The following is a 25,609-nucleotide window of genomic DNA, read 5'->3' as shown; positions in this document are numbered from 1 at the left end:
ATCTACTGAGACATTGACTGCCATAGGAATTAAATGTCCTGTTTTTTTGTAACACTTCTTTCTCAGTTACAAGATGATGCTGCTCATTTGAAGTTTCTCAGACTTGCATCTTTCTGGACAGTGTTACCAGTAGCCAAAGCCGGTATAGGCAATGAAGCTTGACTAAGACCAGCCCTATCGCGAGGTCACTTATGGGGCTGGTTTAAATGTGACAATCATTTTTAATCCATGTGAACACAGAGTATATACAAATGTCAGGGACTGAACTGGAGTCTGTGACCTTTTTGTGGAAACACATATCCATCGCATGTCCTCACAATTGTTTCTATAGTAGATTATGTTTTTCCAGTGTATATGGGTTAATAGTCATTTGTTACAGATATTTTGAACTGATATTTGTGTCTTGATGCATGCTCAATAATCCAGGTAAGGAAATTCTAGAAGGTTGATTCTGTTCATCTGGACAGAGGAGGGGACCAAAGGGGACATCTTTCACCATCTTACAATGCGGTGATTGCAGCCATTCCCCAACTCTCTGTTAATGGTACTCAAGGCCATTGATCAATGGACAATTTGCATATCACTGATCACACAGCCCATTGTTAGTCAATGGTGCTAGTTCAGTCATTAGGCCAAGGTACTGTCTATAAGGTTGGAGAAACCTGCAGTCAACTGAGACTGAGGAAGTCACTTGGATGAGTGATGAAGCGTATCAAAAGAAAAAAAAAAAACTATGTTCAGATGAACAGAATCAACCTCCTAGAACTGATATTTGTATATAAATGAACATAAATAACTTGGACGTATTGTCTTTTGCAGGGATCAGTGATTATCATCGCAAATCATGGATGTAAAATCACCATCCCAAGCGGTTCTGTGCTTGAAAACAAAGTGGTTTCTGGAAACCTCAGTCTCCTAGATCACTGAGTCACCAAGTTTCTTTCTCCTTTCCTTCCATTCAAAGAATGCTAGAAACTCTTTGAAGACTTTTTTATGGGGACAGCCAGACTGGAAAAATGTTTTTACTGGATTTTGTCAACATTTTTAAATAGATATTGGACTGCTGCAGTTGCCATTTTCTACTGGCTATTCTCTTTAATGTACATTTCTGTTTTTGTACTACTGTATAATATTTTCTTCTGTTTTTACAACAATAGCGGTGAATGGGACAATTACTTTATAGTTTATAAAAAGAAAAATATCTGGAAACTTTTGTATGTTTATGCAGGGTGCCGCTGACATTCTTTAAAAATTCATATCAACTATTTATTATTTTTATAAAGTAATTTAAAGAGGGTTAAGTTGAAGACACTTGAAAAAATGATCAAGGAAGGAGTGATATACACACTTTAGTCCTATATTAGTCTTGCCCACAGCCATCCTGGGTGTAACTGCCAGTGTGACTCCACCTCATCTCCAAATGTCTCCACTAGCTCATCAGTTTGTTCTTCTCTAATCCCAGCTAGTATTCATTTTTATATTTTACATCCCTCAAGCTTTGACCAGGAATATAGATTTACACTATGACTATGCTGCTGTTTGGTCTCCGCTAGCCATTGGCATTCTGGACCGTATTCCATTTAATGGCTGCCATTCTGGCAACTGGAAATGTACCATAGAATACTTGGAATACCTTTCTAGGTGTTGCACTTGTTTACACAAGTAGCCAGTACTGGTTCTTATGCTACATTGCAAAGAATACTTAGAAAAGAAAGACAAGTTGATACTGTAGTTGTTCCACTCCTATGGTCCAGAAAATTTTAACCTGTAAGTGTAAATGAATATTTTGTGTTTTCTTGTTCATTTTTTTTATTTTTCACTTGGTAACTTAAACTATCAGTTGTTGATTGCTAATTATGATTTTATACTATAAAAATATTTATTGGTGTAATAAATGATGATTATTACAAAAAAGTATTACAGAAAATGCTGTGTTGAATTAGATGAATTTGTTTTTATTTTAAAAATAAGTTTTTTTTTTTGCCACCATTTTTGATTTAAATCTGTTTCTGGGGTCCATGCATAAGTAACTCCGATAAACGTTACAAATTGTCATTTATGAAACAGAATTGGTTCAAGCAGGTATCAGCAATATACAAATCAGTGAAAAAGTATTTGTCTTCTTCCTGATTTCCTCCATTATTGCAAAATTTTGATGCTGAACTTTTTCATGTTTTCAAAAGAGTTGATCAGCTAATTTCACCAAAGCTTTATTCACAGTGAATTTGCTGCTTTCACATTCACCCTTGTTTGGTGAATTATTTACTGATAATTCATCCAGTTTAGGAGGACTTTTTTTTACAGAGTCCCATAATGCGTTGCGAGGCCAGCATGACATCCCCCAGAGCCAACATTGCATGGGACTGCCTCTCAAGGTATATAATGCTGATCATTTACTTTACAGACTGGTTACGAAGCTTGCGCATCTCTCACTATGTTCTTTCCCCTTTGATCTCACGAGGCATGGTCGTGCATTGGTTGGTACTATGAAGAGCACACCATCATGCTCCCAGTTAGTATTGATGTATTTATAGCCTACTGGCTGACACACTGCAGACTGGAACACTGAGAGAAACTCGGGGTTAGCAGAGAAAGGTGCTAAGACAGCTGGTGAACTACTACAGAATTGGTATTCATACCCGTTTTTTTCCATTTTCCTAAAAGTAAACACTGTAAAATGTAAAGCTATAAAGATACATTAATATTGTGTACAGTAGGTGAACTGAATTTAAGGAGCTTAACAAATAAGTAAATAATACAGGTTCATACATATACGGCATAAATAGCGAGTTATCTCTGCATGCATAATTAGCCACGTGGAGAATGAAAATAAAAAATGAAAGAGCCCGACGCCAACCAAACACAGGAAACTCTATTGCAATTATAATGAAACATTTGTTACTATTTACTAGATATTTTTTATCTTTTTAATAGAAAAAAACGTACAAAGCATCAACACAGACAGATTGGAGAGCCTGTGGCTTCAATCATGACATGCCACTTTGAGTTTTCTGCCTTTAATTGTTTAAGGACTGATTTTTTTCACATTTCTCCTAGAACTGAATATTTTTCCAAAAATTTTCTGAAAAGCACCAAAAGCAATAGTTTCTCACATAAATCAAGATAAAACGTCTGTTGCTGCGTGCATTTCCCTGTGTGCTGCTGCGGCAGTGGCAGTGCGAGAGGTGGGGGTGGTGAACTGCTGCTGGGCTGTTTTCTGAAAAGCACACAAAGCAATACACATAATTCACATAAATCAACATAAAACGACCTACAGTATATATTTTTTTCTGACTTGTGACTACGATTTCGGTATTTCTGCTTTGTTTTAACGTAATATAAGTTTGCTGTCTCTGACTGTGTTCTTTCTTCTTTGATCTAATGGAGGCACAGTGATGCAGTGGTTGGCAGCTCAGGTCGCCTTTTTGGCCGCAGTAATTGATCCAGTAGAGTTGGCAGATGTTTCCATAGCCATCAGGTAAACTTTAAAGATGATTGCACCATTATAATCTAGTCAAGTCTAGTTTTTTTGTCCATCCTCATTGACTTCTCGAATACTGTGATTTCTCCAAAGACGAAAGGAACACCATGTAGTTCCCTCATCTCTAGTCTTCAATGAAAGTTTAATATTAGATAAAAGACACCTGGGTTAACAAATAAGATATATTTTCTTTATTATGGTATTTATTGACTTAACAAAGTTGTACTATACCAAGTAGCACTATGTGACAAAGAAAGATCTCATAACACTTTATAACAGGATGTACCACCTTTAGCTTCAATGAATCCATCCAAACACTTTCTTTAATTCAGTATCAGTCCATCCATCCATTATCCAACCCGCTATATCCTAACACATGGTCACAGGGGTCTCAGGGGCCAATCCCAGTCAACACACGGCACAAGGCAGGAACAAATTCCGGGCAGGGCGCCAACCCACCGCAGGGCACACACACACACACACACCAATCAGTCTTTCTTAGCATTTTGGATAAATTTTGTCCAGCTTTTCTTTGCAAAGCTTCTTTTATTTTGAAACACTGCAGGAACTGCTTATTTAAGTAGAACAGCATATCCACTTTCTGTAAGTCTGCAGGTTAACCTGCTTGGTCGAAAACTTTTAATTTATTTATTTTTCTCCATTATTGTATGGACTTTCTTTTGTGTTTTGAGTCATTGTCTTGCTGCATGACACTACTAAACTTGAGCTTCAGCACATTGATGGGTAATTGAACATTGATTTTAATAATTTCATAATATGGAGTAGAATTCATTATTACATCATCTAGAGAAGTGGTCCAGATTGTAATGCAGAAAAGCATTGTATAATATCACACACCATTGCCACCATGTTTTTATGATTGGTATGATGTCCTTACTGCAGAATGCTGGGTTTTATTCATGTGAGACATATGAGACTTGGAATTGATATGGCATTTGTATTAAAACATTTGCAGTTTTCCATTAGAGTAGCTTTTGCTATGACAATTAACAAATCGCAGAGACAAACATTCGAAAAAGTCAGTTTATTTATTAGAGAGAAAGAAATGATATTCACTCATGGGCAGTTATATGTTGCGTTGTCAAGATGTAAGTCCAAATACAGAATCAAAATTCAATGCAAAATTGAAGAAAAGTTAATTCCAAATATTGTTTTTACTGAAGTTTTACAGTAAAAGTGTGAATTTAAAAAGTGTTTGCATGTTAATTTCAAAGCCAAACAGAACAAAAACGTATAACGCAACGAATATCTCTATTTAACATAACATGAAACATAATTTTATTTCAATTTACTTTTTTTTTTACTATGGTTAATTACTCGCTGTAATGTAAAATAGTTAGTTCTATTATGCATATGTAACAATTCCCATGAAAATAACAATCTGTTTGAATTGTATATCTGCTTCCCCATACGTGAGCGACAGAGCCGCAAAGTAGCTAGTGCATAGAGCCCATCCAGGGGTTGGCGAGCAAAGCGAGCAGGGGACAGAGCCCCTTAGTATATTTAAATTAAAAGATGCTTTATAGCCTGCACCCAATTAATGGCTAAATCCTATCTCCGAGTCCCTGAAAATAATTCATATACATTTAATGTTTCCATTTTGTCATCAAATAATGTTGAGTCACCAGAGGAAGCAGCTTTTGAATTCCTGGTGATTTTTGAATTTTTTCTTGAACAGAGTGCTGCATCTACAGTTCTGTTGGACAAATTCTTTTTTGTTAAATGGTCAGGGGAGTCTGAATCCATCCTGGTACTTCTTGGTGTAAGGTAGAAGACAGGCCTGGATCGGACAATGTCCATTGCAGGGCAAATTTATATACGCATCCACATTATTCATACTGGGTCAAATCAGAGTAAACAAACAGCCAAACCTGTACATCTTTCGATTGTATGGAAAAGCATAGTACACTGTGAAAAACCCATTAGGACACTTGGTACTGTAAATGTAAAATCCAGCTCCAACGGTGTACAGGCCAGGATTCAAACCCAGTCCTCTGGAGTCTTGAGGAAGCAGCCCTGATCTCTGCACCACTGTGCAATAATTTTAATTCCGCAGAACATTGGGGGTATCTTTGTATGCTTTATAACTTTTTTATAATTCTGTTTAAAATGACTTAATTTCTAGTATTTTTACATGTTAGATTGGCTTGTCATATATCCAACCAGAGAAAAGAAAGATTTGATTACTTGAAAAAGTATATAAATATGGATGAAGAAAGGTGATCATATACAAAATGTCAGTAAAGTTTTATTGTAAAAGATATTTACAAATTATGTACATGCCTATTAATACAACAATTTGGTTTAATATGACAATAGAAAGACTTGTATTGCAATCATTATATTAGAGCTTTACATTAAAATACATTTTAAAATCATAAAAAAGCCTGGGAAATAATTATCTGAAATCTTTTTTAAGGTTATGCTAGTTAATAAGAAGTGCTTTGGAAGCCAATAGCTTGGCAAACATGCCAGTCTGTAAGCGACACATATGTCTTGGTAAAGAAGTGTGTTGCAGCCTGGTAAAACTTCACAGAGATATTGCTTTTGGTTTGCTTATCTGCAGTGTGATCCATCAGGTCAGGACTTACTGGTTAAAGAGTCAATCGTCAGCATTTAAAGTCTCTAAATAGATTGTGGACCTTTGGCAAGCAAACATGCAGGATGCTTTCATGAGCCAGGAATAAAATGCTCATGCACAATGCTCTAATGTCCATATTTTTTTAATTTAACAAGATAGAATTTTAGCATTTATTTAAAAAAAAAAAACTTTACTGGAACAGCTAGAAATAAAATTGAAATTGGAAACATAAAATGATGTGTTTGTTAATGCCTGGCATTAAGGAATATTGTCCATCCTGGGATATATTTCATATTCTAATAACACAGACATATACAAACTGAGTAAATTAAGCAACCTAATCTTCTTTATATTTGAAGTGGTAGAATTTAAAATATTATCCCCTGTCTTTAAATTCTTCTTTTTGCATGACATTATCCAGTTCTCTTATTTTTTTTTTATACAGCCTTGAAAAATACAGACATGGGCTCTTTCCCGGTTTTTGGGTTTTTTTTTTACATGGTATTAAAAAGGAAATTACAGAAAATGTCCTCGTCTAATATTAATTTAACTAAATGGGGTAGAAAAAATAGGCCTCCTCTCCCCACATTTCAAGTCTTAATACATATGCATTTTACAATAAGGGAAAGTTTGTAAATAAATAAAAAAGTGAAAAAAAATTGCTGGGCAATTTCAATGTGATGCTTTTTTAATTGAATATAACTTGGAAGATTTTTTTTTTTTTTTTGCAAAACTATTTAAATTGAAGTAATTCCGTCTTCAGTTCTAGTTAAAATATTTAAGTTTTACTGGTCTGCATCAAAAAAATCATTTAGATGTGCTGTTTCTGTAAGATTTCTGCAAGATTTAGGATTTATTGAAAAACACCATTTAGAAAATAATTAAGTTTTTTAAAAATAAGTATTTTTCATGCTTGGAATATTATTTGAAGTATATTTTGAGCTGAAAAAAATGTCAGTCTTAATATTAGTTGAGGTGGAAACAACCCAAAATTAAGTGTTGCTACGTAATTTTGGTTCTTGATCAGCATTTTTTTTCTCTTGGCTTATTCCTTTACAATAGCCAGGAATTTATACTTAAAAGGTTAGAAAAATGCCTGTTTATTGTTTATTGTCCAGAAGAGAGAATGCTGTAGTTTAAATGTTTTTTATAGAAAGGTTGGGTTGATTCATCTATTGTCTTGACCAGGTAAAAGAGAACATGGGGGCCCTCTGATGAACACGGGAAGACGGTCCACCAGGACATCTCTCAGACAGAGGGACAGCATAGTGGAAAGTGGAGTGAGACTGTGTTAGCAGATGTCTGTTTGTCCTTCCACCATGAAGCACCTTCAGAGGACTACAAGAGGGAAAAAGTACCAAGTGACTTCTTTTTGTAAATAATAATCATATTTAAAACAATTGCATGTGTAATTTATATTTTCTGTAAAGGACATCTAAAAGTTTTTTTTTTTTTTGCAGACCAGTGTTTGTAATCTTATATTATTTTTATGACAAGAAATCTGTGGCCTTGAAAAGTGAATAGTTTTAGTGAGAGTATGAAATATTAAAAATTTAGTAAAGGAATTATCAGCCCCAGTTTGGATACAACATTCACTAACTAGGAATGGAGTAGAGGTCTCGATGTTCTCTCACACTGTACTAACATCCGTCATGGTTGTTCTTTTTGAGCTGTAGATTCTGGATTAACCAAATATACTTTCCAGCATATTTGGTTCCTCTAGCTCGTTCTATTCTAGTGTTACTTAAGCCAAAGACAAAAAAATATCTTTTAAGAAATGGACAGGCAGATGGTCATATATTTTAGATTTATTTATTTTTTTAAAAAAAGTATACGTGCTTGCATAAAACTGTAATAAAGAGTAATGTCTGTATAATGTGTCAGTTCTTCTCCCATTACATACAATATCTGTATGTATTCTATAGACTTGTCATACATCAGATCTGTTTTGTCATGCTAGGAGGAAAGTTCTTTCTTGCTCATAGATTTTAAAATTTGAACTTCTTGAAGATCAAGACTTAGAAATTTTCTTTTTGGTATTGGTGTTCATACATTCAAGTTCGCAAAACATTCATCATTGTGATCGCAGCTCTCCCAGATTAGAAGAAGATGCAGGTGGCAGAGTCTTGCAGGGGTTTTTTTAAAGTCTGAATTTTAGTCTCTTCTGTTTTCTGGCCCTCTAACCAGAGCACAGATGTTAGTTATGCTACAGTCGGAACATCTGTAAAGCAATTCATGCCAATAAATAAACTTTGTTTTGGAATTTTTGATTTTGAAACAGCAGTCTTTACACATGCTGCAAGTCCACACTTTTTCCTCATATGTCTGCCTTGTTGTCATATAAGAGAGCTTTAAAGAGCAAACTGTTAGATTATAAATCTTCAAGCTTCTAGGATAGGACATGATGAGATGATAAGACTATGCAACCAAAATTATTTGCAAGGTTTTCAAGATAAAAAGAAAGATGCTTTTTGTCTGTTCAATTTAAGATGGATGTAAAGCCACAATTATTCAAGGCCTCTCAGCATCAGCCGCCAACTTTGAAAGATTTGAGCATTTACTGACTAGCCAAACTATTCCACCAAGGGAGGAAAATGCATTCTTCTGCTAGCATTCAGGATCAGGCACCAAGGTAATAAAGCTGAAAGCAGGCTTCTGTAAGACAAAAATGCAAAAGCAAACACATAAGTAAATATTAAATACTTGTTTTATCTTCTATTTATTGGAAATGTAGTTGTAAACAGCATTTAGGCTGTTGGTTATCTGCTCTAATACAATATTGTTAAGCAAAAAATCAAATTTATATTAAATAAATAAATAAATAAAATAACCAGCTACCATTCCCAGGGAAGATTTGTTGATGGAAGCATTCACAATCGCACTAAACTCTCAAGTTAGGACTGCCATTTTGCTTTTGCCTCGTGTCACCACTCCACTCTCGTCTCCATCTTCTGGACTCTCCTCTCGTTGTCTGTCCCTCTTAATCCTCTCAATGCAACGAAGGGCGGTCTCATCCCACTCCTCAGGCAGCAACAAAAGCAGGAATCCTAGTCCAATAATTCCAGTTGCAGCAAGACGGACTTTGCTGAACTCTTCCGTTGTTTGTAGACACAAGTCTACAGCTGTAATGTTGATATGACTGCATTAGTCAGTAATCTCCAGATCCACGGCTGCATTAACTCTTCAACAATTTTTTTTTTATAAATAATTAAAGAAACTTGAAGAGCTTTTCCATCTACAATTATTTAGCAATATTTTTAGGTTTGTTACATTGACAGCAGAGCAGACTAATACTCTAATTGTTGCTCCTGTTACCTCTTTGTATTCATTGTTCAGAGATATTTGCCATGCATGCATTCTGTGGATTACCCTTCAGACTCCTCTAAAATGTATACTACCATACCAGGGATACTGGCACTAACTTTGTCCTAGTCCCGCCACAGTACTGAGAAGACGCCTAGTGACAGCATTTGACTCCGCCCCTTTTCAGTTCCCCAGCTATAAATCCCGCAGCCACTGGTAGGAGGCATTTCATTCTGAACAGAATGCACTGCAGGATGGACCTCCTACCTGTTGACTAAATTCATGGAATTACAAACCCTGATGGCTTCCTGTGTTCATTTTGGACTTTTCTGTTTCATTTTATGCACATAGCGGCTATTTGTGTTTACCTTGGTTTAGTTTGATTAAATGGGGATGAAAGTGTTGGTGTCCTAAAATTTGCTTGTGGGGATTGGCTCCAGCAGACGCCCATGACCCTGTGTTAGGATATATTTACTGTGATATGTTGTCAAACACGTGAGCATGGTGAATGTCTCATTACTGTGAGTAATTTGAAAGGGCACTGGGAAAATGGATTAGCAGGTTGTAATGCTTCTGCTCCTGTTCTCAGGCAGAAGGCCGTTGCAACCAAAGACCTGTCATATCTGCTTATGGTCTTTGGTCAAGGAGGTCTCTAAATGAAAATGGATATCCTTTGGCGATAGACCAATGTAGGCAACACAACTGTGCTGTCCACAGCCTCTTTGAACAAGAAGAAGCACACTTTCCCATCTGGGCAGCATCTATCTGCCTTTTTTCACACAAATAAGTCCTATATTATTAAACTGGGAACTCAACACCGTTGAAGTTTTCAGTCTCCTTGATATTTACATCAGGTTTAGTTAACTATATTTGGTCATAAAGTGTTTCCTTCCTCAGTAATGAGCAGTGTGTAATGAAATTCTTCACTGAAATGTGTTCCCTAGGTTAAATGATACTTTATTTGTTCTCAAGGATAAAATAACATTGTACAGAAGCTCCCAAAAAACAAAAATAGAAATATAAAAAAACAAACAAAAGCCCTCCCATACATATAAAGATTACTTTGTTGGATAGCGGAGAGCTGCTGCTGTCAATAACAGGCTTGTAGCTGGCAATAAAAATTAAAGTAAAGCACTTACTTAAAATGTTACGATTCACTTTATGGACAAATGAAAGAAAACAAGTCTACTGTTACATTATGAGTCTTAAGAAATTTTCCTGCCGTATTTCTCAATATTTGCAGTGTTACCAACTTGAATAAAGATACAAATACGTTACAATTTTCTATTTACCCATGTGAAATCATGAAAAGCCTAATGCTTGCTTTGTGTTTTTTAACTCTTACTTAATTAATGGAATTATTTTCTATTTTATTAGGTATCACAGATTTTTCCTGACAAAAAGAAAACTAATTCCTTGGATATAACAAAGACCTCTCGGCTCTGAGCCAGTGTGTGACGGAGTGCTGCTTCCGTGACTGCTCACCTGAATTGACTGGCACACTCAGAAAGACGCCCACAGATATAAGGGTGGGGTAGGTTAGTGCAATTCCAAAGTTTACCAGCAAGTTAAAAGCTAAAAAAAAAGGCAAAATAAGTGTCAATGTGAAGTACAGAAAACAGAATTAGGTAATTCAAACAAAGACAAATTTGCAGGTTTTAAAAGAATAAATAATACTAGCACATAGAAAGTTACAATTTACAGTTTAATGTTACATATTTCCTGTTTGTTAAAGTTAATATCCCTACCTAGTAATAGAGCAGCAAGGCTACAGAGTTGTTCCCAGGGGACATCTTGGACAGAAGGCCAATATTCCACCTTTGTGACATACAAGATGACGCAAATCCATGACAGGAGCAGGATGTTAAAAACACCAAGCGTAGTGAGGAAAACGGCTGCTTCCCCAAATTTCACATCTCCCACCAAGAGCCTAAATAATACCTGAAAAAGGAAGCAGCTGTAAATTAATGGAATGATGCCAGGCCTTCTTTATCAAGGAAAAAAAATCTTTTATTTTTAATAAGCTTTACAGAGTATTTTTCTATTTTGAACACAATCCCGTGTTGCTTTGCAAGTGCATAGCTACACAAAGTACATTTGTTTACAAGTGTTTTTTTGGCTAAGCAAAATACCTCAGGGATACACAGTACAGCAACTAAATAGCACACAGTGAATCACCAACCTCGTTGTTTAACGGTACAATATTTTAATCACTTGACCCTGCAACCTGTCTTAGAAAATATAGTTTTATGCTTGGAACCTGAAGAAAAATAAACAAACTAACCCTATGTTTTAATTAATTAAGCATAATAATTTAATGCACTAAGGGATATAACAAAATACTTTTTTAAAAAATCAGGCCCATATAATACAGAAATTTTATTTTGTAAAAACATGCTTTATTTATAGCATAGTATAACATTCTTAGACCTGGTTAACTCAAGTTGGGGTCATCAGGGGCTGATGCAAGACAGGAAACTGCCCCAGATATGTACCTGTATTATTTTATGGTTTCAAAACATTTATGTATATTGTATAACATAATTAAAATATATTTCCTCTAATACAGTTTACAAACTATTTGCATAGTAAAGTTTCTGGATTACAATTTAACGCCTTACTCTTATAATATAACACCATTTGCTAAACCTACTTAATCCTAAGTAGGATCTCTGGGGGCTGAAGCCTATCCTAGCAAGTATAGAGCAAAGGGCAGGAACAATCCCCTGGACATTGCAGGGTAATCAAACTCTCACACACCACATACTTCATAGGGCCAGTTTAGCATCGCCAATCTGCCTAACCTCCATGACTTTGGACAGTGGGAGGAAACCGGATCACCCAGAAGAAACCCATGCAGACACGGGGAGAACATCCAAACTCCACCCTACTGCAAGGCAGCTGTGGTACCACTAAACAAATGTGCTGCTCTGGAATTACACAAAAACCTAGAAATTCAATGAACATAAGAAATCTGACAAACAAGAGGAGAGCATTCGGCCCATCAAGCCTGTTTATTTAGCTAATAGCGGATCTGTCTCAATATCTCCAGATTCTGCTTAAAGGTTGTTAAGTTATCTGTTTCCACTATATGTCTCACAACTCTTTGTGTAAAGAAGTGCTTCTTGGCTTCAGTTTTAAATGCACTTGCCCTTAATTTCTACTGATGTCCTCGAGTATGTGATTCACCGAAAGATGTCTCATTACAATATACAATGCCTCATTACAATAGTATAAAAGACAAGAAGGAAAGGGTAGAAAATAGGAAGAGGAGTAAATGCAGAACCTGGTGACCAAAAAATCATACAGCAAATGTAATAAGGCTGCCATCTTCCCACTCCACAGAACTCATCAAACAGACACACAATGCAAAAAGTCCCCAGCTGAACAGAGGTGCACTTAATAATGTATAACATCGATATCATATAAGGAAAATAAACACAGCTCAAAAAGAGATTGCAGACAACAATAAAGTATTCATGTCATAACTTGATTGTGAGCTTAAAAAAGAATGTGCTGAATAAGATGAACATGGCAAGCAGCACAGTATGAGCGAAGACATTGTCAGAATGAAGCGGTGTTGGCATTAAAATTGAATTGGGAATGTGTTGATCCAAAACTCATTTTCTATTTAACAAGGTAAAATAAATACGGCTGAAGCTCAGTGGAACATGCTTTCCGGACTGACCCCAACTCTCTCGTCTGTTTCTTTTTCCGGTTTCTTTGTGGTGGCAACCTGCGCCACCATCACCTACTCAAAGCATCATGATGCACCAACATTGATGGACTGAAAGCCAGAAGTCTACGTGACCATCATCATCAGGTCCTTCCATGAAAACCCTAAATACAAAGAGGACTGTTTGACTTATTTTAGGTAGATTGCACAGAGGGGACTGGGCGGTCTCATGGTCAGGAACCCCTACAGATTTTATTTTTTTTCTCCAGCTTTTGGAGTTTTTTTTTGTTTTTTCTGTCCGCCCTGGCCATCAGACCTTACTTATTCTATGTTAATTAATGTTGACTTATGTTTATTTTTTATTGTGTTTTCTATTTTTCTATTCATTTTGTAAAGCACTTTGAGCTACATTTTTTTGTATGAATATGTGCTATATAAATAAATGTTGATTGATTGATTGATTGATTGGACAACTGGTGACATGGTCATCCTGCTCTATAAAGGGACAAAAGCATGGGAAAAAATAGGTCAGAGATCCTTCAAAAGTAAAATTTTGCTTCCTTCAGAATTAGTTGGAAGCCTGTAAATGTAGAAAATTGGATATTATGAGGCAGAAGGGCAGTAAAATCTGCATCACTAGTATACATGAAATTAACTGCATGGTCTCGGGGACAAAGTTTGAGAAATTCACACATCTGGATGACTGAAGATATTGGACTATCTTTCTTGGTACCATCTTTGAGTCCCAGCATTCTTATGTTGTCACTTTGAGTCGTGTCTTCTTGATCGACAAGTTTAATTTTCGAGTTGGTAACAGAGTGTGTTCATTTCTGAGTTTTGAGCAGAATTCAATGGACTTTAGAGGTTGGACACAACTATTCAGTTTTGCCTGCTTTCTTTAATGGTCTATATCTTGACACATACTGTATATTAATAAAGTTGGTCTGCTTTATAGTTTTGGTAGAATATTCAGAAAGGAGATTTCTCAGTGAGGCCCAGTAGATGTCCATGCTGTCTCTGGATTCTGATGGTGGAGGCTGCTGCTTCATTGGCAAGGTAAAAGCTAAGAAATGCGGTCTACAACCTAAAAACATTTATTCTCAATAACTATAAGTAGCGCATTAAAGTGTAATGCAGAATGCATTTAATTTTTTTCATTTAATATTTTGTGCTAATTCGTATTTTAAATAATAAAAGCATTAATGTACTTTTATTAAATGCATAAAAATGTTTATTTAGCCAACCGAAATGAAATTTTAATTAGTCAAAACATTGCAATTTGCATTTTAACAATCAAAATGTTGTGTTTGTTTGCTCTGTAATGGGCTGAAGTTCTGCCCATCGATGATTCCTGACTTGCATCTGATGCTTCAGGAAGAGATGCTGATTATCCACAAACTTGCGATGCAATAAGTGGGTCCAGGAAATGGATGAATATCAATCTGAGAAATCACCTTGGGCTTTTCATATAGGGTATATTTAGAAATTTATTGTGTTTAACTAAAGCCTATGTCACATTAAATGGCTTCTAGTCAGAGGAGATGTCAAAGTTGACAACTGCAGGTGCTGATCTTCTCGCCTGCGTATGTCCGATTACACAACTAGAACTCAGAGGACCAATTAGAAGTCTGCATAATGAATTTGAAGCACAGTTTCATCTTTCCAAATTATCGGAAGTTCATCCCTTTTTTCTGACAATTAACGTGCTGCATGAAAGAACTGGTGCTTTACAAATGCTTCATAGTTGAATGAGTGTTGAATTTAACTGCAATCTCAGTCTATTTTTTTCTTTTTTTTCATTTTGTCATGGTATGTAAAACACAACACATCAGGTAAACATACCTCTCTTTTGTTCCTCATACCTGCATTATATGCATTGCACTTCTGGCTGCACATTCACTAGTTCACAGCTCTTGTACACACAGAGCCCACTGCTACGGCTTAACACAAAATCAAATCGGAGTGAGACACTGGGTATGTCAGACTACATAAATGGAGCTCATGGGAACTTGCCGCAACTGCCTCCAACTGGTTTAAATTATGTAAGTGAAGTCTGTGACTAAAAATAGCTGGAAAAGCCACGTAATGTAAGCAGACAAGAACATACAAAAAATGCAATTCCAGCTAAACTGAGCTGAAAACTGACCTTATAGAGGGCAGAGCTGGAAGCTGAGCCCACAGCAAGTGCCACTCCAATGATTGAATCACTGTGAAATCCATCAGCATAAGCCATCATTACAATCCCAGTGATGGACAGTATGGCTGCCACTATCTGGGAAAAAGCAGAAACAGAAATGAAAAGCAGAGGACTACAAATTGTGCATCTGTTCTTGACATAGTGTACTGTTTGACATTTGACAACTATAATTATTATTACTATTACTGTAATTTAATTAAAAAATGGACACTTAAGGCAGAAAAAAGAACAAACAAACATTCTGAAGCTTAGACTGATTCAAAAGAAGTGCCAGGAAAAAGACATGTGGTATGGAAAGTAGAAAAGCAGGAAGAGAATGTGGTTCAGCCTTTCACTGTTGTGATCTCATCAAGAGCAAGCGAGCAGAAGGGCTTAATAGTGAGGCCGTCATGCCAGGCACTCTAAAATATACAACAACCTGTAACATATGGGCCCCCAAAACATGGCAATGATGACTTGGGTGTATCCACCATACAAGATAGCTGCAACTTCTTTTGGTTTTGTGTCCTTTGTCAGTGGCACTTCCCCAATAATAATAATAATTTGATAGTATTTGAGGGGCGGCACGGTGGCACAGTGGTAGCGCTGCTGCCTCGCAGTTGGGAGACCCGGGTTCGCTTCCCGGGTCCTCCCTGCATGGAGTTTGCATGTTCTCCCCGTGTCTGCGTGGGTTTCCTTCGGGCACTCCGGTTTCCTCCCACAATCCAAAGACATGCAGGTTAGGTGGATTGGTGATTCTAAATTGGCCTTGGTGTGTGGGTGTATTTGTGTGTGTCCTGTGGTGGGTTGGCACCCTGCCTTGTGCCCTGTGTTGGCTGGGATTGGCTCCAGCAGACCCCCATGACCCTGTATTCCGATTCAGCGGGTTAGAAAATGGATGGATGGATAGTATTTGAGACTTCCACTGCTCTTAGAAGTGTATTTGAAATTTGACAAATGAGAGGGGACCATTCAGTCCACCAAGTTAATTTGTTAAACTAATAACTACGGCTAGTACGTTCACATTAGCAGGCTGAAGTGACTCAAATTTGATTGTTTGCCTTAGTTTGCCAAATCTGATGTTTTCAGGGCTGTGTGGACAGAGAAATCCAATCTTTTCAAATCAGATATGAGACACTTTCAGTCCTAGATCTCATACGTATCCAATTCATGGCAGATATGAGAACGGTCCGATCAGAATTCATGCAGTTTTTTGCCTTTACACATGGATCGAGTGAAGTCATCATTAGCCACCACCAGCAGCGCAGCAGAACAACAGTGGATGGGTGCTGTGGCTGTAACAACAACAGTCATGGTCCCACCATTGTTGGCTCCCTTCTATTGCCCACACATCTCTTGCTACAGTAGTGTCAGCAACAGCTACGAAAACAAGATGAATCCAGCTACAAACCTGCACAGCTCTGAGATTCAGTAGCTCCACTTGTCAGTCAATTGGAATGCAGGTTTTTGTCACTTGGTTCACTTGACTTGAGTCAGATAATCCTCTCCAAACCCTAATCTTAACCATAGCGTAACCAGTGATGTAATATAAAGCGACAACCTCCTAACTGGAGTGGACCTCTGGAGGTCTGCAACTAGAGTCTATTGGCAAAAGCAGCAAAAGCTAGCCGTGTGGCATTTCTTCGCCTTTTTGATGTAATCGTGTGTAAATGACAAACTGTTTGCCATCCTCCAGAGCCTAGCACATTCATTTAGCTACTAGCGCATTCATTTTGCTGGTTTTAATACCACGAGTAGTCTCACAAATATGACATTTTTTGTTTGTTGGTAACACAGATGACTTGTGCACAAACGTATCAATGTGTGACATGAGTGCTGTTTCAGAGAACAGATGCATTCACATTATAGTTAGATACAGGTGAGGTCATTTGAACGTAAGATCTGTTTCGTCAAGATCTGATTTGAGCAAAAAATCATAATTGAGCAATGAAGCTTCTAATGTGAACATTGCCTAAGCTATCCCAATCTCATCCAGATTCTTCTTAAAGGTTGCCTAGGTCTCTTCTTTAAAGACTGTTGCCTATCTATAAATGTAAATTTTGATGACAGTTGAATAGACCACTTTTTGAGAATCTGTTCTAGCAATGGCAGAAGAAGCTATAGTAACAGTATGTTTAATATGTGCTATAAACTATACACTACATGTACACTTACCCGTACACCCATGAAACGGTCCTTAAGGATAATCCAGGACAGAAGGAAGACAAATGCCTTATTACAACAGAATATGGCACTGGCATCACTTGGGCTGATACGCCACAATGCAAGTAAGTAGAAGTAATTGGTGAGGACCCATAAGAGACAGAAAGGAGCTGTGCGCCTCCAGAATACGCGTAAGGTAAAACCGTCCTCACCGAGAAATTGGCTGCATTCTCTGAAAAAAGAAGCAACAGCAGTATGAAACACATTTGAAAATCCTTTAAGAAATGTTCTATTTTTTGAACCTAAAGGCTTTGTAAAGTTCACATGGATTATTTTGTTTCTTATTAAAGGGTTATATACAGACATGATAAAAATTGATAAGACAACAAAGTACCACTCCCATGTGTATATCTGATTTTTACAGGCATTTGTGAACTTTTTTTTTGTATTTCCTCACTTACAGTCATAAAAGTTTTTTATTTCTTTAAGGCCATGATTTCATTTTTAAATATTTGATTATCATTTTTTAAATTATAAATTACCCATTGGAAGCATACTACATACATTAGGCAATATATAAGTTGTTTTTTTTGTTTGTTTTTGTTAGTACATTATTTAAATAACCCTATGGAATTACAAAATTTAATTAGACATTTTAAGACTTGGCTTTGTATTGCACAATAGGATTAAGACATAGGATTAGACATCCAAAGCTGATTTAACTAAGTGATAGTTTATCTAGGGTATGGTGGATAAACCCTCAAGCGCATTAAGAGTAGAAAAAAAAACATTTCATAAAAAGAAATACTCTACTCATATTTCTCATTATCATACTGTAAACAAAACTTTAAAACTTTTCACAAAAGAAAGTAAATAAATCTCTGTAGGCATAGTCTGGTGAGAGCTTCTTTGGAATATTATGTAACAAGTAATTTGTAAGGTTTTTAATTGAATTTTACCTGTGAACTTGTTACAGTGCTCCAAGCCTGTACTCAGTGAAAAGCACTGTATACAAATAAATTGAATTGAATTGAATGTTTAAAGAATGCTCAGTCTAGACTGCAGATGTCCTATGGCGGCTATTGGAAGCATAACAATCCTGATTAATGGGAGTCTAAATTGTTGGGAAGTATTTCAATGGCATCTGCAAAAAGTGACAAGTAAGTGGCCCTTTAAGATGCACTTCTGTCCAGGATGGTGTTTCAGTGCCTCGATATGCTCGTGTAGCAGCCATACGTAAGCAGCTCCCAAGTGGGCTATATTATTTTTATAATTAGTTTTGCTGTGTTGAATTTGTCCTTCCATCCAATTTTTAGAAACCATTACATCTGTTATTGCCCTGTCCACAGTTGATTCTTGTTGTCTTGTAACCAATCATCTCAAGATAGGTGGAAACCTCATGCCGTCCTGACTTGGAATAAGCAGGCATGGAAATGGATGGATTGATAGTCTTGATCCTTCGCATAAAGTTATAGTTTGGCCAAAGGGCATAAGATCCAACACAGGAGCAAGCATATGCTTAGCAAAGTATTAAAGGAATGCATTTACAAATAGGCACAAACAACTTTAATTTTATATAGCAATTATTTATAGTAACACCATTCCAAGTCAGTTTACAAGAAGCATAACTGTTTATTTACTGTGTATCCTTGTACAGTTGATGCACAGGCAGAATTGGTGGCTCGCTCATAGTCACACGTTGGACTGAACCAGCAGCCTTAGTCTCTACACCTTACTGCCTGCATGTAAGGGGCTTGATAGCTCTAAGGAAAGGTGCTAAATAAATAAAAATTATTATTATTACTAAATTGGCCCTACATAACTAAATGTAGGTGTGAGGGTGGACTAGTATTCCATCAAGGACTGCCTTAGTCCTCAACTCCATATTTATATACAATTCTAAGTTTCCTGTCTATCCCTTCCCCAGTCTTTATACAGTAATTGTGTATGTGTCATTAAATCCATTCTGTATTAATTACCTGAATCTTTTAAGAGGAGTCTGTCTCTTTTTAGACTTGCATATATGCCCCAAATAATATAAAGGAAAAAAGAAGACATTCCACGTGGTAGCAAACCAGGTCAAAAAAAATGGAGCATTGATGCTGGTGAGGGTCATCTTAGCAGTGTGAGTGGTCCCTGCCCAGGAGACGGCCACACTGCAAGCCAGTGCCACACCACATGCCAGCTTCCTCAGGACCACTAGAGGGCACCGATGGCAGCATTGCTTTGAAGAATTCTCGCTACTTTCTGATTCTTCAGCCGTTGTCAAGGAGATGGACTGCGTGCGCTTCTCCCGCTGGAAGTCAACTGCAAAGGACAATGTAAAACTTGGGATCAGCTGAAGCTGCAGTGAGTAATATCACCCTGAGCAAAACTGCATATCAAATATACCACTGCTGATGCAAGCTGTCTGAAATTAAAATCCATATTTCCTTTCACTTAGAAACCATTAAGAGTTCAAGGATATACTGCATTGTAATATCAACAGAAAATGATGTAAAATTAAGTAGTCAGTTTTACAGTCTAACAAGAAGGCTCATGTACTGTTTCCCAGGGCCTGAAAACAGCAAATAACTGATATGTCCTTAGACCATTAGAACACTCCAGATGAGAACAGGTCATTCAGCCCAGCAAAGCTCTCTAGTTCTATCCACTTAATTCTTCCAAAATAACATCAAGTGTAGCTTTGAAGGTCCCTGAAGTCCAACTGCCTACCATGCTACTTAATAACTTTTTCCATGTGTCAATGGTTCTCTGTGTGAAGAAAAACTTAGAAACGTCAGTGCGAAATTAATCCTTAACAAGATTCCAACTGTGTCCCCATGTTCTTGTTGAACTCATTTTAAAGTAACAGTTTTGATCCACTGTATTAATTCCTTTCACAATTTTAAGCAATTAAATCAGGTGGGGCATTGGTGACATCCCTCTGTGCTTTAATGTGGAAAATGCACTCTCTAAAACTGGAACAAAATTAATCTCTGCTAACATTAGAGTTTTCAGAGATTTAAAATGAACGACTAAACACAATGTGTAAAGGAAATCTGTGACAATGATAAAAGGTACAGCATCCTATTAAAATGTATACAGAAACACAGAGAAGCTTGTAAACTTCAAAGTGACAACTGAGACCACTTAATGAGCTCAAATATTGGTGGACCAAAATAGTGGAATTGTGTTTTGGTATCACTAGAGGGTGCTATTGATCTAAAGTTTAAATCCACAGATTTACCATTATAAAATTCATCTGCTTTTGAAAGAAGAACAAGGAAGAATTATTAGTTTTTCATGTTGAATAAATACTTAGGGACAAATATCTGAAAATGAAGCAAACAATACAAACTAATTCTGTCCATTTTAAAGACAAGATTAGTTTTAAACATACTACTTTCTCAAAATATTCTGAAAATCTTGATGATGAATTTTACTCAGGAACACTATAATATAATCAAGTATGTTCATGGTGTAAGGAGTATTTTTAGATATCTTAGTCAAAAATGGTAAATACAGAAAAGGATGAATATCACAGTCACTTTTTTCAATTTCATACAACAGAAAATATCTCGTAATAATGAATGTTTCTAATATTGGTAATACTCTCTGTTATTTGAAATATTAGTAGTATTTTGAGTTTTGCTAATATATGGATGAAGTGGCTATGGTGCTGGACTTTAAACTTTGAGATTCAGGCTCGGCCTTACTGTCTGACTCATTTAACACATTTGTGCTCTCACTGTAAAAACTCTGCACTGTAATGTCAACTACTGTATGTAGTGAGTCACCTTGGATAAACCCAAAAATAAATAAGAGTGATTTCTATTTCTAATATATAAATTATCTGCTGTTTCTGAAGCCCCTTGCCATTACATTGTACAGAACATATTTCAATTTTTGCTCTAGTGGGTTTTGTTAAATTTGCAGGCTGTATTCTTCTCCTATTGAGCTTGCCCACAGATATTAACTAGGACCTTCTTGCTCGTATCCTGTTTTCAGTTATACTAAGCTTCCTGCAGCACCTGAAGAATCGGTTGGCTCTATTCCCGTATATCTAGCTAATGAATTTCACAGGATCTAATACAAAATAGCAACCATTACCTTGGGGACCAGCAAGAGACAAAACTGGCGTGTCACAAGCCGAGGCCGGGAAAACCTTTGCTGTGAACTTTTGCATGGCTTCTTCTGCTTCTCTTGTGTTTTGTGTTGCAGCGTCTACTCTTCGGCATTTACAGCGTTTTATAGTCAGCCCGAGAAAGGCTTTCTTTGATCAATATAGCAAGATAATCCAGCAAACTACCTTGCTGATTAGGGGCTTAGAAGACACTCTACCTTGTTTCAGCAGCCGGGGTGGAGGATTTGGAGTTGGAGAGCCAAAAGAAGCAGAGCTGTCATTAACATGAATGTTATTTTAGGATCTGACAAGTTTCAGTATTATCTGTATTATAGAGTCTTCCAAACCTGTATCACGGCATTGTGATTAATAAGGTCTCATAGATTGTTTAGAAAATAATTAGTTGATTCCAACAATGGACTGGCACCCCATTCAGGGTTGATTCTTGCCTCATACTCAGTGCTGCCAGACTCAGATGGGTTTGAGAATGTTATGTTCAATCACCGATTTACTTTGTCCAGTAAAGACATGCCTGCAATAGCTGATTCACCAAAAACAAGTTAAGGCTTAATTTGCTCCAGCAGTAAACATTATTTGCACTTTCAGAAGAACAGCAGATGCAGTTTTTATGGCATGTGTTGGATTATTGTTGTCTTTTTTGAATCAGAAAAAGCAACTTATTTTGAATTAGACAAGTGACAAGGATTCAGTCAAAGATCTCTCAGGTACATTTAAATCTAAACCCTGCTTGAGAAAACAAAGAAAGGTTTCAAAACAAAGAAACAAAATTTGGAAATACATAAAATGAGCTGTACACATAGCTCTACAAGTGTATTGCTGTTCAGAAGCTTGGATTTATACTAGTGGTGACTCAGAAATCATTTAGCAGCCCACTGCTATCTAGCAATAGATCACGATGATTGGCCAGAGCCTGATAGCCTGAAGAGGTTTTGAATAAGAGAACGCAGGCAGTGTGTGCATTTTATGACATCATTTATTAGAGCCAGAAACAGTTATTAGCCACTATGAAGACCCCAAAACACAGTGAATCATTACACATTCACATAATTAACTTATAGAGGTCGTGCTAGCAATACTGTAAAATTCTTGTGTTTGCTTGCTACAGTGATGCCATTTATATTGCATTTATGGTCATTCATTACAATTTGTGTCAAAATTAGAATAACGAAATATTAGAACAAGGTGAATGCTGCTAAATTGTTTAACCATTGTGATGGGGTGCCACGCTGCAAGTCCAAATCAGGCTGGCACAGAGCTATAGCTAGGTCTTGCTGAGAGCGTCCAAGGGCAAGAGTGAGCCACACTGGCATGAGAAGAGTGTATAGGAAAAGCGGGGGAATGCATGGAGCTGCTCTTAGGGAGCAGTAAGCTGTATTTGTATACCAAGTACTCTGGAAGGAGAAATATGCAGGGACACCAGAATTTGTTGGAGAGATGAGCACAATGGGAGTATAAAATGTAATATTTCCCCAAGGCACGTAAGAGCAGGTGTCAGAGCAGTGGCTAGAGTTGCCTGACTGTATCCAGCAGGGGGCGCTTGCTCCCTGGTTGGAATAAGTTATTGCGGCATTTTAAGTAACCTATAAACTATATAGATATAATGTAAAAAGGTGATATCCCTCACATAGTGATACAGTGGTAAGAAATCACATAAGAGAAAATAACTTAGCTTTCTTTAATGACAATTTATGCGGCACTACAGACGAAGGAAGCCAATGACAAGCCCATGTGAGAGTCTACCATTTTCATCGCTGCGCTGGAAGGTATTTTCAGGATCGGATGACGTAATCTTCCATCCGTCCATCGGCTTCACCGGTGTGTCTGGCAATGTACTTAGGTAAATTATGCCATTCCAAACAAGGCAAAGAGAGGATTCAATTTTTATGCACAATGAAATAGTACAATGCCCATTTTCGTAGTTGTCCCTTTCATGTCTACTAATGCTTGCCTAGCAGTTCTAAATGATGAGCCCCTGTGTGCTAAATTTGACCTTTAGCTGTAGGTGTGAGAAAGAAGCAGATTTATAAGGTATTTTTTGTATAGAGCACAGTGACATATTAAACATATAAACTTATATTCTGATTACACTGACTGACATCAGGAAGGAAATGCAACAACACGGGACAACACCTTCTTGCCACTAGAGAGCACACAGTCTCACAATGAAATGTTAGGGACCAGGCTGTCCCTAAATTAGTTAGGTCAGGGTCTGAAGGAAGTATGAGAGTGTCGCCATCAAGAAATTCACTGTGATCACACCCCTCAGTTGCATGTTCTCACTCACAGCTGCTGGACAAGAACTCAGCCAGCTGGATTCAGAGTGCAGACTACAGCCATTTTATCCAGAGGAGCAAAGGCCATGACACATTACGTGACTTTTCCAGTTATTTTTTAGTTGTAGCCTTCATTTACTTAGCAAGGCGGTTGGTGAAGCAGTCGTGTGACGCTGGTTGTGTTTTGTGACATGCCTAGCATCTCATTCAAACTAGTCCATGACCAGCTCTGACAAAATTAATCGATTTTGACTTTAGTTATAAGGGCATGTTTGTGTGTATGAGCGCTGACTACCAATGATTAGGAATTGAGAAGGAGAGTTTTTTAGTATGGCGGTGAAGTGATCGGGACACTCCAGCAGGTAGATAGGGTGCAAGATCTGGAGGTAGATTCAGAGTGGTAACAGGCTTATACATTTCTTTTTAAATTGTATGTTGTGTTACTCTATGTGCTTTTCATGTGATAATGTTTAGTTTTGTTAATAAATACACCATTTTTAGTTAATTTTGTGCACTGTGAGAGTCCCAGGTTAGGTCAACTCTAAATTGTCACCTGTTTAAGTGGTGGTGGGTATGACAGAGTGTGTACACTTGATGGACTGGCACCCCATCCACAGTTGGTCCTTGCCTTGAACTCAGTGCTGCCAGGGTAGGCTCCTGCCCCACCATGACCCTGAAATCAAATAAACCTGGTTGATAATGGATGGAAGGATAATTAAATAAACTTATTTATTGTTTAAATACAATAAACTGTTTTTAGAAAAACTAATTAACAAACCATGCTGGCTATTGGTTGAGTAGGTTTTGAAATTAATATTTTGTTACTGCTGTATGAAGTCTTTGAACACTGGTCAAAAATGTGATGTGCACCAGCTTTACTGTAAGCTGTCCGGTCTTGTGTATATTATGTTCATCTTATTTCTTCATTAAATACATTGAATAAGATGATAAGACTGTAATTCTAATATTCCAGCCTACTGATCTATATCCTAAAACCTTAATACACCTAGAAAAGGCTTCATCTAGGACTCCTGAATCAAGATCCAAAGATTCTTAAATCTGCGTCATTCTTGGGGAACATTCACAATTCTTTGGAAGTCTCTTTCCATACTTGTTCTTTAGGCTTCTTAGGTTTCCTCTTTTCGATTCCAATCAAAATTAAAATTCTCATGTTTGACTAAAACAATTCATTTTCTATTTCTGTATTATATTTCCCTGTAAATACTGCCTTTTCTGTGTAGTTTGAAATTTCAATAACAAGAAGGTAAATTAAATCACCACTATGACTGTCCAACTTTGTTTGAGTCATTTAATTTACTTGCAATTTAATAACAATTGTTATTCTGCTATACTTTACTGTGCCACTAAAAGACACCGAGATGAGATTCACTATGAAAATGTGATAGATAGATAGATAGATAGATAGATAGATAGATAGATAGATAGATAGATAGATAGATAGATAGATAGATAGATAGATAGATAGATAGATAGATAGATACTTACAAGCATCTGGGCTCCAGGGGCTATGACGATAATACCCTGTAATTCGGAGGATGCGCACCTCTACAGTAGATAAATCATTGAGTGCACTGTTGACATCTAGAAAAGAACGAGATGATTTCAGCTCTTCCTTGATGGGATCCTCAACAGTTAGATACCGAAGCTGACGCAACTGTGAGCTGATGTCAGAGAGTCTTCGTGGGCTGTGATCTGACAGCCGTCTCATGCCGGGCCTATGGAACACAGAAAAAAATAGTAGAAAAATAAGAATATCTGATCTGAATTATATTTAGTGTTTGCTTTTGT

General features: G+C 37.0%; 2 protein-coding genes across 3 annotated transcripts in view; one reads left to right on the top strand and one right to left on the bottom strand.

Annotated features, from left to right (window-relative positions):
• LOC120539184 (UTP--glucose-1-phosphate uridylyltransferase-like) overlaps positions 1 to 1,895 on the top strand; it is a 39,440-nt gene extending 37,545 nt beyond the window's left edge. For both annotated transcript variants that reach the window (XM_039769015.1, XM_039769016.1), the window contains one exon: positions 820 to 1,895. In XM_039769015.1, coding sequence (XP_039624949.1) covers positions 820 to 927 — 108 coding nt within the window. In that variant the 3' untranslated portion in view covers positions 928 to 1,895. The remainder of the gene's footprint in view (positions 1 to 819) is intronic.
• A 3,627-nt stretch (positions 1,896 to 5,522) lies between these two features.
• The window catches only part of LOC120539182 (putative thiamine transporter SLC35F3), a 75,375-nt gene continuing 55,288 nt past the window's right edge, over positions 5,523 to 25,609 (bottom strand). Inside the window, exons 2-9 of the mRNA XM_039769014.1 lie at positions 25,307 to 25,536; positions 19,381 to 19,708; positions 17,414 to 17,633; positions 15,209 to 15,334; positions 11,135 to 11,327; positions 10,872 to 10,961; positions 8,922 to 9,205; positions 5,523 to 8,738 (exon numbers count right to left, since the gene is read on the bottom strand). Of these exons, the coding sequence (XP_039624948.1) occupies positions 8,973 to 9,205; positions 10,872 to 10,961; positions 11,135 to 11,327; positions 15,209 to 15,334; positions 17,414 to 17,633; positions 19,381 to 19,708; positions 25,307 to 25,536 (1,420 nt within the window). The 3' untranslated portion in view covers positions 5,523 to 8,738; positions 8,922 to 8,972. The remainder of the gene's footprint in view (positions 8,739 to 8,921; positions 9,206 to 10,871; positions 10,962 to 11,134; positions 11,328 to 15,208; positions 15,335 to 17,413; positions 17,634 to 19,380; positions 19,709 to 25,306; positions 25,537 to 25,609) is intronic.

This window comes from Polypterus senegalus, chromosome 11 (assembly GCF_016835505.1).
Source record: "Polypterus senegalus isolate Bchr_013 chromosome 11, ASM1683550v1, whole genome shotgun sequence".
NCBI lineage: Eukaryota > Metazoa > Chordata > Cladistia > Polypteriformes > Polypteridae > Polypterus > Polypterus senegalus.
The sequence above is the reverse complement of the archived record's forward strand: the minus strand, read 5'-3'. Positions and strand labels throughout refer to the sequence as shown.